This window comes from Panthera onca, chromosome E2 (assembly GCF_046562875.1).
Source record: "Panthera onca isolate mPanOnc1 chromosome E2, mPanOnc1 haplotype 2, whole genome shotgun sequence".
In the NCBI taxonomy this organism is placed as follows: Eukaryota; Metazoa; Chordata; class Mammalia; order Carnivora; family Felidae; genus Panthera; species Panthera onca.
The window spans coordinates 40,567,202-40,581,929 of record NC_138353.1 but is presented as its reverse complement, the minus strand read 5'-3'; the positions used below and the strand labels follow the sequence as shown (position 1 = coordinate 40,581,929).

Sequence of the window (14,728 nt, the reverse complement as noted above, 5' to 3'; positions counted from 1 at the left end):
GTTCTTGGTATAACTTCATTCAACAGACCCTTTATGGTTCGGATGAAGGTGTTTTAAAGCCTAAGGCCAACACTCATTAATAGGACTTTTTTCAATGATAAAGATGACCACTGAGCACTGGAAATGGCGCTAGGCCATTGAGGGAGTGAATTTTTAATTTTATTTAATTTAAATTAATGTAAACTTAAAAAAGCCACATGTGTCTAGGTTGCCACCATATTGGATAGGGGAGCTGTAGAACAGTGGTTCTCACCTCAAATATACTCCAGAACCACCTGGGGAGCCTCAAAAATACCGACTCCTGATTTTCATGGATTTTGATTGGTGTTGAGTAAAGCCTGGTCAAGGGGATTTTTAAGACTCTCCAGTGAATTCTAATGAGCAATCAAGTTCTAGGGGCACTGATCTAATGGTTAAGTTCCATAAAGTACAGAGGCCAGGTCAGGTGTACACATCACTGCTCAGGTGCAAGGAATTCAGTGACCCCAAATCTTAAAGAACCCTGTATATCTTGGGGAAGAGGAAGACATAACCGCGGCCAAAACTACCAGAAGTGCCCTTATTGTTTGAAAGGACAGTGTAGTCCAAAGGAGTGGAAATGGTCACTCCTACCTGAGGAAGTTAGAAGAGGCAGTCTCTATGGTAATGATTCTGGTAATGAATTATAAATAAGATACATTTTTTTCCCAGAAATGCATTTGTAGCAATAGATGTTTCTGCCAGGCAAGTCAAAACTCAAGTCTGTAATTCACAATAGGATTAACCTGGGATTATGGAAAATCTAATTAAGTGAACCATATTATCTGAGACCCACAAAAGACACTTAACGTTGCCTTTGAAAGTCCTGCCTGTCTGAAAGTGTTAGGCATATGCTTCAGAAAATGCTCTGCACATGTACAAGGCACTTGACTGGTTTGCTGTATCCCATTACTTTTCTTTTATGCTTAACTTTTTAAAAAATCCCATTACTTTTGATAAATGACATTAATACATCTGAAAAGAAAGAATTGGGCTTCAAAGATTGGATTATTTCAAACTACAATGAGATCATTATGAGGCTATTGTTGGTGTCTGCTTTCTAAAAATAAGGGGGGAGAAAACCTTCTGTGGTATATGTAGAGATACCAAAAAAAAAAAAAAAAAAAAAACCCAGTAAAAAATGTGGCAGAGTTTATTCTACCCTTAGCGTGATAGCATGGTTTGGGAAGGCACGTTAGAAAGAGACCTCCAGAACGCCCACCCGCACTCTGGTAAGAATCAAGCTTCTGATAATTGGAAGCAGCTTAACATTCTGCATTCTGCACTTCTGTTCCGAGGCTGATTACGCTGGACCCATGCGTGTGGACCACAGTGGATTGGGGTCACAGGCTGGATGTTGCAGAATTCTGAAGACTCTAGGCAGTGGTGATTTGAGGCACTCTCTCCCCTTGTTTTAGTAATTATTTCCAAAAAAAACCCACATCAAGCCCTTGTCAGTTATTAAGACCACCTTGGGATAATTCCTCCTCTTACTGTTTATACTCAAAAAAACAAAACAAAACAAAAAAAAAAAACAAAAAAAACCCAAAACCAGTCTTTGTGGAAAGTGTTTCCCTGCAGATTCCAGCGATAATATGCACACTGTTTTCCTTCTTCCTGTTCTCCACTGACAGTCCTTGAAGAGATCTCCTGGGTCCTTATTTATGAACGTCTTTACCCTTATAGAATGCAGACTGTTTGCTTCCAAGTAGTAGTTTGCATGGGAGGATGCTTTTAAGCTGGGTTTGGGGGAGGCAAGAGGGGAAGGTAGATGCTGAATAAATTATCTTCCACTCCATGCTTTCCCTTTTGGTTTTCCTCCACAGTGAGGACTTTAGGTTTTGTTCAGTTTGTTTTTGTTGTTGTTGTTTTGTTTTGTTTTTTTGCACAAGTTGCCTGGTATTTCTGTATCTCCCTTTTCCTATTTTCCGACGAAGGAAGACTAAGAGTGGAAGGTCTAAGGGAGGTTTCCTCCAGCTCTGAGATTCTAGCATTGAACAATACAGCAGAATGCCCACACTGGAAACAAATGGTAACATTGTAATACCCACCCTTGGAAGAACTGGGAAACCTCACTACTCAGAAACTTCCTATGTAAACATCAGTCCCTAGGCTTCCTAAGTTTAACACATTTAAAACCGAATGTATGCTCTTTTTCCCCAAACTGGCCCCTCCCCTAGTGAGGACAGGAGCAGCACCTCCACTATAGCCTCAGCCTCTGGCCTTCTCAGTTTGCCCAATTCCTAAGGCCCTCCACATGAGCATGTTTCTAGAAAGGTACCCTTTCCTCTAACCAGGCTGATATTTCCAATCTGGAGCCTTGTTACTTCTCACCTGAACCACTGCAATAAATCCAGGAAGTCTCTGTTGACCACATGTCCTTCTCTCTCCAGATATGCTAGAATCCTCTACTGTGCTGTCCTAGGGGGTGGCCACTAGCCACATAAGGCTGTTGAGTTCTTGAAATGTGGCTACCCCAAATAGAGACGTGCCATAAGTTTAAAATACATACTGGGTTTTAAAGACTTAGGACCAAAAAAACAAACAAATAAACAAACAAACAAAAAAAAACCCACAAAAAAAACAGGGGTGGTGTGTACAAAATATCTCAATAAATCATCTATTTCTTATGTATTGAAATGATACCATTTGGGGAATACTGGATTAAATACAATACAGTGTTAAAATTAATGAACCCATTTTTTTTTTTTAACTTTTAAAATGTAGCATCTAGGGACACCTGGGTGACTCAGTTGGTTAAGTATCCAAATCTTGATTTCAGCTCAGGTCATGTTCTTCAAGCCCCAGGCTGGACTCTGTCCTGACAGTGTGGAGCCTGCTTGGTATTCTTTCTCTCCCTCTCTTTCTGCCCCTCTCCTGCTTGTACTGCCTTTCTCTCAATCTCTCAAAAGAGATAAACATTTAAAAAGTAGCATATAGAACATTTAAAATTATACATGTGATTCATATTATATTTCTATTGGACAACACTGGTCTTCTTTATCTCATTTCTCTCACTTATTTGTATCATTACATTTAACAATTCCTGTTATAAGTATTATTTTATCTCCCCTTAATGGACAGCCTCTTAGAGCCTTCTGTAGGACTTGCACCTTCTTGCATGTTGTATGTATATTGTATGTCACATCACTGTATCCATGTCGTAAATTACATATTTAGGAGTTCTTGAAGGAACAAAACTCCTAATTTATCCTCTTTTTTTTTTAATGTTTATTTATTTTTGAGACAGAGAAAGACAGAGCATGAATGGGGGAGGGTCAGAGAGAGAGGGAGACACAGAATCTGAAGCAGGCTCCAGGCTCTGAGCTGGAGCCCCCCTAATTTATCCTCTTGATCACCTGCAGTGGGCCAGGCTATGTCAAGTTCATACAAGATTCGCTCCTTTCATTTTAACTCTCCCACTGGGATCCATCGTTGTGTTTTCACATTTTCAAAATGGCGGCGTGGTGACTCATGGAGGCTGGATCATACACCTAGTGAACAAGCAGTAACTCTTGAGCTCTAGCCTTCTAACCCCATCTGACTCCTGAACCCCTGCTCTTAACAACTGTGTCAGAACTCCCGGTTCTCACTGTCAGTTTCTTCCATATACCTCTGACAGCTTGGATTCCATCAATCTCTGGATCAGAGATTTTAATGGATTCCCATTGCCCATCAGGAGAAGTTTTGATTCCTAATGCTGGAACTCAGAGCCAGTCACATTAACAGGGGTCTGCACTGCCTAGTCCCAGAGGATGCCACTGCTTTTATCTGATCTAAGTGCAGCCTCCTGCGGATGTGCATGAAGCAGTCCTGCCAGCTAGGAGCCAGACTTTCTAAAAGAGGTGAAACCTCCATCCAGGGAAGGTTGCTATGTCTCAGCACAGCACAGACTCACAGGCCCCAGTAGGCATGGAAGACCTTTATAGGCTATTGCCAGCCTCCTATTTTATGGAAAAGAGAAAGTTAGTCTCAGATGAAGAAGAATTTTTTTTGGTAAGGTTGCACAATTTTTCAGCAGCAGAACCTTTGCCAGAACACAATTGTCTTGACTTTTGTTGTAAAGGTCTCCCTCTGGCCCCACTGTTTCTTGGATATTCAGAAATGAAGAAGGCATTTCTATGTAGGAACAGATTATCTCCACAGCTACAGTACTTCACCCTTTATCAGAAGAACCACCTAACTTTTTATTAAGGACAGCAGCAGTCCTTAATTGCTAGATTTTCAGAGAACGGGGCCATGCTTGTGTCATTTACATGGTGTGGGGACCAGAGACCATGTTTCTTTCTATTTGGTTACTAACTGGCTTTTTCATAACTTTGATTTCACCAAAACTTTGGCCACAGACAAAGGCTAGTCCATCTGCCCCGCCCCCCTCGCCCCCAGCAGCCCATCACCTTCCTGTTTTATTCTCTTACTAACTGAAACGTGGTTCCTGTTTTCTTTCATTCAAGTTCCCAAGTGAATCTGATTCACCCAGCTTGTCCTTTTGAGCCAGATTACACAGGTTAAAACAATCAGTGGTCAATTTAAGACCACTCACTGGTCGGTTATCACCAAACTAGAAGCATTTCAATCAGCCATGACTCAAGATGGGCATGGAGACTTCAGATGTTAGAGGCTGTAGAGATAGGTGTTTACTTGGAAGAAGCTAGAATGGATAAGCACTAGAAGACTGGAATGATATGGAGTGGACAATAATGATGGAATGATCATCAGCAGACATGTGCTTCCCAATTCCTTGGTGCTTGTGAACACAAGTCCTGTTTGCACTGATCCCATTACACCATTATCCATCTCCTTAGACGACTGTCTCACTGTTGTTCAGGTACTGTCTACAGATCAGAGACACACAAGCAGTCTATGGATCCCTCATGTCCAACCCAGGCCTGGCACTGTGACACGTTACTGCTGAATGAAGGAACTGACAAATAAGAAAGCTTTATAGATATTTACTGCTCTGAGACAAAAGGGAAATTTACATACAGGCCTTTGATACCACAAATGAAGTTACATTATGTTAAGCATCTGTTTATCATTGCCATTTTTGCCCTAATTTTCCCTCAGGTATTTTAGCTCATGCAAAAAAAAAAAAAAAAATTAAAATAAGATCTTTCTCTTTCCACACATTCATATACAGTATTTATTCACAGTCTGAGATGTCACAGCTGACATGACTTCCTGTATGTGTTGATATATTTTATTCATCTTAATGATTAACATTTTAAAATATCACAGTGAGAAAAAGACTGTCTTAAGGATTGAGTAGAACACAAATAATAAGTCCTTCATTGCACACAGTGTATTTAATCATCTTATTAATGGAAGTCTACTTAATTATTTGAAGAGATAAAAGTAAATAATCACAGAATGATTCTACGTGTTTGGGGTCTGGGAACTTAAGCTGGATTCCGATGATTCTTTGTGGCCATGAAAGCCTGAAAATACAAAGGCTGATTTTACATACTTTAAAAATAAATGAAATTCATATGTAACAGATTATTTTCAATATCAAATACAATCTTGGAGCTAAGATGATCCTTGAAGATGCATCAGGCAGTCTCGTTATACTAAGATGAGGAACAGGGACTCCCAGAGTTTGGGAGTCAGGTAAAGTCAAAGCATGGGTTTTGCTCTCACGTAAACTTGAATTTCAATTGCGGCCTTGCTAGTGATTGAGGGTTTACTCAACCACTCTGAGCCTGACTTTCCTTATGGGTAAAATTTGGGTGATACTTACATACAAGTTGTGGTAAATATACAATTAAATGGTCTGTACCAAGCCCTGAGTATCTTGCCCAGCACTAGAAAAATCAAGCACCTGGTCAAGGATAATCCCTACTATCATTATCTAATTTTATGGGGCCCGTAAGTGATGCAACCAGGATTTGGACCCAGGTCTGCCCAACACCAGGCAGTAAGCGATCTTTGCACTTTCAAAGCTGACACTCATGTGGTTCTCTATTTCTCTAGAAGCGGAGGATCAGAATTAAACATTGCAGCAGTTTTAAAATTTCCACTCGCCCCAGAGAACGTTAGGTCATGGATAAGGGGCCCTATTTGCTGCATACTTTGACATGTGAATTTGGTATTAAAGCATGGAGCAAATGACCCTTTCGCAGTCTTTGCTGTGTGTTTTGCACCTGAGCAGAAGTGATTATTATCTTAAGCTTATGCTTGCCTCCAAGTGTAGAAATCAGGGAAGAAGAAATATGATTCGATAGTTCTTACGATATTTCCTCTTGCCATTCTCTGTGAGTTACACAGACATGGCATAATTCCTGTGCTGTGATTTGAAACTAGAGACCAGCTCAGTGCTAAGTGATGAGATCTGAACGGGGAATAAAATATGCTTGAATTAATTTGCATAATAGAACCCGATTGGTTACAAAGCTGTGTTTGTTGAAGTGGAGAGCAGAGCCCCGGAGCTCCCCCGCAAGGGGACACTGCACATGCAGAATGGAGTTTTGAGTTCTGGTGAGGTCCTCGATAATATTCTTAATGTAATGATAACCTGTCTTTAACTGTAAATTAGCTCCCTGGAAATGAAAAGAACAGGTCAGCCTGTCTGATCCTTCCAGCTCTGTGGGGAAGAGAAAGCTGAAAAACCAAAGCTGCTTGCTTTCTGCTAAGCGCTTCCGTCTTTCTTTCTCTACCCGATAACAATTTCCAGCAGGAGTCCAAATATACTTAAACACCCGTATATGTCATTTTCTTTTACGGAGACAAAAGCAGGCACAGCAAGGGGGTTTTATGCTCAAGGCGCAATAGCTTATGACGGGCTATCTGCTCTCAAGATAGAGGGGCGAGACTTCCACTTAGAGCTGGTGGTTTTGCAAATCCATTTTCCTGTCATGTTATTACTCCTGTGACTTTCAACAACATTTATTTTTCCTTCCGAGCAATATGCTCCCACCATAAAGTAAAGTCCTCCTATATGTTTTAGTGGAACCCCAATGCTTAGACATCCTGGCACACTGCTAAAAAGTGCTTTAATGGAAGGATTGTTTGAGAATTGCCTTGGGGGTCTTTATTAAAACCAATTAGAACACTGATATATTTCCCTGATTATCACCAATGTCAAGACCTTCTTAGGAGGGCAGCCTCCTATTAATTTTCATGTGTGATTCCTGAAAACTCTCTACCATTGAATATATCAATCAGATTTCTAGATTTTAGAAGTGTTTCTTTAAAGAAGAAAAATGAATCTCCTTGAACACACTTTTTAAACGTATATACTTAGAAATTCTGACACAGAGCATTTAAAAATAAAAAGCAACGATTAAGTTTTGTGTAATGTGTTAAGGACCTGGTTGTACTGTGTTGTTGATGGACTGATGTAATTACTTCCTGTTCGTCTTCACTTTGGTCACTGCTATAAAATGCTTTATCTTCCTCTTCTGGGTTTGGTTTTAGTATTTTAGTCACCCCCAGTGCCACCAAAACTTAAACTGTTCTCGTTGTAAGACTATTATGTGTGTATCAGGATGCATGTGTATGTATGACCTGCATGTGTATGTATGTCCTTCTCCGAAGGACAGTATGGAGCACAGGATTATAGGGGACAAGGATGCAGACCTTGGAGCCAAATACCTAGGGTTCGTGTCCCAGTCCCTCTACTTACTGGTTCTGTAACCATGGGCAAGTTGCTAAATCTTGCTATGCCTCAGACTGCTTACCTATAAAATGGGACTTGGCAATAGTACTATTTTGTAGGGTTATTGTGAAAATTTCATGACTCAACTCGTGGAAAGCACTTAGAAGAGTGTTAGCCAGAAAATAATCCGGTACAAATATTAACTTTTATTGCTATTTTCATCAGAGTCATATTATTAGTATATACCACGTTCTCATGTTGGTTTACTTCAGGTGCCCGCTAGCTTACAGTATCTGTATCACAGGAGCCACATCAGTTCTTTATGAATTCAGACACAAACAAATGGCAGGAGTTAGTATTGTTCACTGGTTACGAACACAGACGCCAGAGCCAGATGGCATGTGTTCAAATCCCAGCTCTGCTCTTTCCCAGAAGTGTAGCCTCGCACAAATTGCTTCATTTATCCAGGCCCCAGCTTCCTCATCCTTTATAATAAGAATATTCATAGTACCTATTCAGAAGTTTGTTGTAGAAATAAATGGCTGAATTACTATTTGTAAAGTTTTTAGAACAATAGCTAGAAAAAGCTTTCACTGAGTGAATTTTCATTCTGAAAATGAATATGTATTTTTTAAATTATGTCTTAAAATTCATCTTATACATGCCTGAGGCTAATAATTAAAATAACTTTTACATATTACATTTACTTATTGAAGAAGCACTTTGAAATAATGGGTTTAATGAGTTACTTTTACTTATTTTAATTAAAAAATATTTATTTATTTTAGAGAGAGAGGACACACATCCACAAGCGGGGGAGGGGCAGAGAGAGAGGGAGACAGAGGATCCCATGTGGGCTCTGCGCTGACAGTAGAGAGCCCAATGCGGGGCTCAGACCCACGAAACATGAGATCCTGACCTGAGCTAAAGTCAGCCACATAACTGACTGAGCCACCCAGGCGCCCCTCAATGAGTTACTTTTATGTCTTTTATTATTTTCTTTAATGTTTAGTTATTTTTGAGAGACAGAGAGAGACAGAGCACGAGTGGGGAAGGGGCAGAGAGGGAGGGAGACACAGAATCCAAAGCAGGCTCCAGCCTCTGAGCTATTGCCACAGAGCCCAACGTGGGGCTGCAAGATCATGACCTGAGCCGAAGTTGACTGAGCCACCCAGGTGCCTGTCAATGAGTTACTTTTAAAAGCAAGCTGTTTTTGCTATTCTTTCCAAGAAAAGATTATCGATAATTTCATCTTTTCAATAGTGGGTTTGTTGTTTATTGGTCATGTGGAAACTCTTAAATTCATTAGCTAGAATTTTTTTTATCAAGGGAAAAAACTTGTCATCTAGTTTTAACACTTCTGGTGTCAGAAATAATTGTGCTTTACAGCAAAATGGCAGCCAGAAGAAAGAGGTGCGGAAATATGAACTTTAATTAAACCCCTTCTTTCAAATATACTTCACAGTTTGTATGCAAGAATAATTTATCACCATGTGAATGAACACTTAATACTTGGCATGGTGTAAAATGGGCAGGGATCTTGTTGCACCATATGGTCTTTTCTGTTGCTTCTTCTTAAGATTCTACGGTGGCAGTATTAAGTTTACTTGAAGTATGTGGCTCAAATCATACATTCAGCTTTTATTAATGGTTTGTTTTCGAAAGTGCAGGCACTGGACCTATAATCATGTATAAAGTATAATGCCAACCATGAAGATGCATCCAGTTTAGTAAGGAGATGGTGTATGAATCAGAAGAAATCCCCAACAATCTCTCACTGGAGCTCCAACCATGAATATGAAACCGGAAGCCATTTGTAGAAAATGTCACCCAACAGCTTTATTTTAGAGAGAGTGTACCAATGCGGGAATGATGAGGTCCCATGACAAGCTACTGGCAGATCCTTGACGATATATCTGGCTTCCTGACTTAAGCCCGAGGATCATTGTATTGCTTCACATTGACTCATTTTGTGATCTAACTGCTCCTGGGTCCCTATCTGTGCTTTTTCCACACAGTCAGTTTGGATTGCAAGAAACAGCATTTGATGTATTATTAATATGCCCAAGTCTGAGGATGAAGCTGTTAAATGATGACACTGCCTTTTCAGTCTTTCTCTCTCTTCCACACAGCCTTTTGCATACCCTGAAATGTCTGTCTACAACAAATACTGGACTCCATATTCCTTGAAAAGAGACTAACAGAATACATCATACCGTGTACTGGGGGCAGTGACGGACTTCTGAAAACCTAGATATGTTTTCCCATATTACAAAGGAGGCAGAGAAGCTTGGGTTGGTAAAGTCAAAGACCATCATAAGGGACAATGTTCTGCTCCAACAAATTAGAATTCCACCAATTCCTTTGTTTTCTAGACTACAAGACCAGACGGATACCCATGTAACTCTTATTCCTCAATTCGTCTCTTAGAGAAAGCACCTCACCATCCTTTTCTGGGCATCTCAATCTGTAAGGCAAGAACACCTCCTTATACTGAGTAAGACCTGTGGGCTTGGATTGTGGCACTCTAGGAGGAGAGGAAGAGACCCGGTGTGTGCCCTGCTCTGTATGCAGCCCCGTATGTGTGCAGCAATTCTTGTCGTCCACATTGTCGAGACGAGACCACTCCAGAGCCTCAGAGTGCCCGAATGAAATGCCCAAGGCCTTCTATATTATAAGATATAGAAGTGGTATTCCAATCCAGGTCTATCTGATCTTCAAATCTAGGTACATTCCACTATGCCAAGATTCAGGATGCTTCCTTTCTGTTCTCTTCCCCTCCCCCCTCCCCACTACTACCACTACATTCACACTGGATAGCTAAGAATTAAATGATTTTTTTTTCGACACTGCTCAACAAGCTCACCAGTGTCATTTAGACCCACCAGTGCTGAAATGAAGTGTCATCCTCAGTATCAGTGTGTTACCCTCCATGTCCAACAATCTTTAGTGATTCACCTCCTTCAGTGGTGGGTGTGGTAATGGGGATTGATTGCCTGGTTCTGGGAGCTAGGGTTTCAGCTGGAGTGCGGGTGGTGCACCAAGGGAAGAGGTTGATTGTCCAGAAGAAAATGCAGGGCACTAGGGAGGGGAACAAGCAAGGGGAGTTGCATAGGGAATAATTAAGTTTCCAGCACCAGCAAGACTAAGTCTACTGAAGAAGTCCAGGAACCCGAGGCGGGAATTAAGGACCAGAGTAACTATAGGTCAGAAACCCACAAGAGGGATGGAAGGCTCATCTTTCTACTCATGAGTAGCTGAGCCATTGCTGAGTGCCAGGAACAAGACCTTTGGATCAGTCAGTGGGGTATGCTCTTGTATTTTGCATCTCCTGGTTGGAAAAAGCTTCTAAAGTACCCTTTTTAAGACTGCCAGGTTAAGGATCTTTAGCTTCTTGGGTAGACCTTTGATCAAACAAAAGCAAATCTTGTTCATTAAATTGACTCTGTAGCATTCACCGATCCACCAATGAGAACTTGATTGATTATTTAATTGGCAAGTGTTTCAGTGACCATCAGTGGTTTCTCGGCATCTGCCCCAACCTCCTTTCTCTGGCAGGTTCCATTGCTGCCTTTCTCCTTCCTTACACCACACAGTCATGCTGACCAGCGTTGGGACATGCTGTGCTTATGAAGAGCTCTGGGCTTTGGGTCACACTGTTTCTCCTGCATGGCCAACCCATCCACTCCGTTCTGATCACAGTAACTCACTTGAGGGTGGAGCACAGCCAGCCTGCACTCCAGGAGTCTCCCACAATTGCCTCTACTATCTGCTGTCTCCACCCTCAATCCCCATGGATTAGATGTTCCTCTCCTGGACTCCCATAATGCCCCAAGTTTCCCAATTATGAAAACATACCCTAGCATAACCGTGATCAATAATAATAATAAATAAATATGGAATGCTTGCTTTGTACCAGACATTGTGCTAAGGGATTTAGAGGCACTAGTCATTTAATCCCTGTGTCACCCTTGCAGTGAGTACGATTAGCATCCCCATTTCATAAATGAGCAAGCAGAGCTCAAAGAGCTGGGGTTTACCCCAAACCTGGAGCTGGTTTGTAGGTGGTAAAACTGCCACCGAGACCCTGGCAGCTGGATTCCACAGCACACATGTTCATCCTCATAAAGACCTTGAGGGATTTCCTTGTGTGTTTATCCCACCCGCCATGTGACAAGCTGCAAGAGAGAGCAGGGACTGTTTCTTACTCAGCCTGCCCCCTCACTACCCAGAAGGAAGCGCTCCTGTGGTCCAGCGTTTATGGGATGGGATTGAAATGAATTGGGGATGGAGCCCGCAGCTAATCTGACCTTTCTCTCTGCCCGCAGAAGCCGACTGGGGAAGTGGGCAGCCCTGACCGTGATGTGCTCAGCCAGCAGAGACATTCCATTCCGAGAGAGGTCTGCCTGACACGTCTGGGAGGCCACCATCAGCCAGGCCGCCACAGGGTTGGTGAAAGGGGTGACAGCCGCATTCTCCTGTGCCTACCACATAACCAAAAATGAAGGAGCACTACTGTTTACAAGCCGCCCTGGTGTGCCTGGGTGTGCTGTGCCACAGCCAGGCCTTCACCACCGAGCGACGGAGCCACTTGCGACCCTCGTTCCACGGGCACCACGAGAAGGGCAAGGAGGGGCAGGTGCTGCAGCGCTCCAAGAGAGGCTGGGTCTGGAACCAGTTCTTCGTGATCGAGGAGTACACCGGGCCTGACCCCGTGCTCGTGGGCAGGGTAAGGCTCCTGCTAGGCAGCATTTGTCTCTCTCGCCACTGTTCCAATAGTAGGGTATGGCCAAAAAAGAAAATTTCTAGGTGGGAAAACACTCATGGCGCTTCAGTAAAAACCATAAAATCAATGTTTAAACAGCCTTTCAGGGGCACCTGGGCGGCTCAGTCGGTTAAGCATCTGACTTCAGCTCAGGTCATGATCTCATGGTTCATGAGTTTGAGCCCCACATCGGGCTATGTGCTGACAGCTCAGAGCCTGAAGCCTGCCTCTTAGGGCGCCTGGGTGGCTCGGTCGGTTGGACATCTGACTTCAGCTCAGGTCATGATCTCACTGTTCCTGGATTCAAGCCCCACATCGGGCTCTGTGCTGACAGCTCAGAGCCTGGAGCCTGCTTTGGATTCTGTATCTTCCTCTCTCTCTGTCCCTCCCTTGCTCATGCTCTGTCCTCTCTCTCTCAAAACTAAACATTAAAAAAAAAATAAACAGCCTTTCAGACTTTTTAATTTTTCAATTAATAGTCATCCATGTTAAGAACACTTACATTTTCCACTGAATGTTTTACCATGGAACTCCATTTTTAATAGCTGCACAATAGTCTACTAATTAGCCATCATTTATTGGCCCATTCTCCAACGGAAGGCATGTCTCTGCCTACACCCTATCTCCAACTCTGGTGCCCTTCTCCACTCTTTATGAGAGCTTGCCTTTTTGCATTACACATGTTTATTTATTCATCAGTCTCCCTCACTGGACTGGCCCAATGTCCTGTGTCCCGAGGTCCTGGTACTAAGCCTAGTTTTGGGGAAGCCTTTGTAAATATCTGATGAGACAAATGGATGTGTCTTCAGAATGGATGAGATTTTATCCACTTGAGCTTAGGGATGGCAAAACCCAGTTGGATGAATTGAGTTCTAGCAGTACTCAGACTCTGCATTCTCTGTGTAATCCCTCCAAAAAAGTGCAAGAGTAGAAAGTCCACAATACATTAAAAAAATTATTGTCCGTTATCATTTATGATAAAGCATGCAACCATCTTTCAGAGAAGAGAGTGACATTAACTACAAGGAGATAAGTGGTCATCTACACAAGAATAAACACCTACTATGCTCAGGGAAAGAGCTAAGCAAACGGTAGACTAGCATAAAATAGTCCCTGACCTCAAAGGGTTCGGAGGCTAGTAGAAAGGCAAACTTATCTAATGAAAAAACAAAAACAAACAAAAAAAACCCCACCTAAAACTAAAATAATGAAGAAATTCAACAGAAGTGATGATACTTTTACCTGGTAATGTTTGGGAGGGATGAAGGAAGGTTTTATAAAGAACATGATAATAACTTGTAACCTGAGAGATGAATGAGTAGGAGTTATCCAGTGAAGGGGGAAAAGTACAAGAGTAGATCTGGAGGGTGCTAATTTCTGAGTCTTATATATTCCATTGAGTTATTTCAGTTGTTCTTTAACATGAGAACAGTAATCCATATTTATGTAATTGACTTATTTGGAAGAGGTTCATAGTAGCATCTCAGTAATGTTCAGGGTTGGGGAAATGCCTTTTCAAAGAGATGTACCAAAGGAGTTTCATTCATGTATACCCCAAAATGGAAAGATTATACCCAAAATAGAAGTAGTCTTGGGAAATGGGAACCCGGGGAAATGATTGGCATGTGAATTCCCTACGTGAGGAGATGGGCTCTGTGCCCAGAGAGGAAGACAAGACTTCAGTCATGGCAGGGGCTGTGCAGCTTGAACACCATGGAGAGCTGTGCGTAAATTTTTCTGAGAATATAGAACCTTTGCCTTAAGGACTTTCTCAGTGGAGAATGGTGTGTTCGTTAGGGTGGAAGATTGTAGGAGAGACAGGAACTGGAGAGCCATTTCTTTATCTCTGTGGAACAAGCAGTTGGCAAGCCCACTAAAAGGGATCATCGGACAAAACATGGAGAAGAGGAAGCAGTGAATGGGCTTTGAAATCCTGGTACCTGAGATTGAGTGTGAGATGTCCGATTGGAGAGGGGAAGAAGAAAAAAAAAGGGGGGCTGGATCCTATGGATCTTCCTTTTGAGATAATGTGGAGATATATATCTATATCTATATCTATATCTATATCTATATCTATATCTATATCTATATCTATATCTAGATATACAAAATCTATCTATTTATTTTATAGATAAAATCTATCTATCTGTTTTGTTTTATCTATATAGAGATATAGATATAGATATATATATATATCTAACTATAGATAGATATAGATATAGATGATATAGATTAGATATTGATATCTATATATATAGTTCCCCATGAATAGAGGGAATAGACTAGATGACCTTTGATTTGACAACATTCAAGGTTGAGTGCTTTATGATGCTCTGAAAAAGTAGAAT

The 14,728-nt window shown here is 41.7% G+C and overlaps 1 protein-coding gene across 4 annotated transcripts in view; it reads left to right on the top strand.

Moving 5' to 3' along the window:
• The window catches only part of CDH11 (cadherin 11), a 153,144-nt gene that overhangs the window by 92,629 nt on the left and 45,787 nt on the right, over window positions 1–14,728 (top strand). For all 4 annotated transcript variants that reach the window (XM_060650608.3, XM_060650606.3, XM_060650607.3 and 1 more), the window contains one exon: window positions 11,944–12,344. In XM_060650608.3, the coding sequence (XP_060506591.1) occupies window positions 12,117–12,344 (228 nt within the window). In that variant the 5' untranslated portion in view covers window positions 11,944–12,116. The remainder of the gene's footprint in view (window positions 1–11,943; window positions 12,345–14,728) is intronic.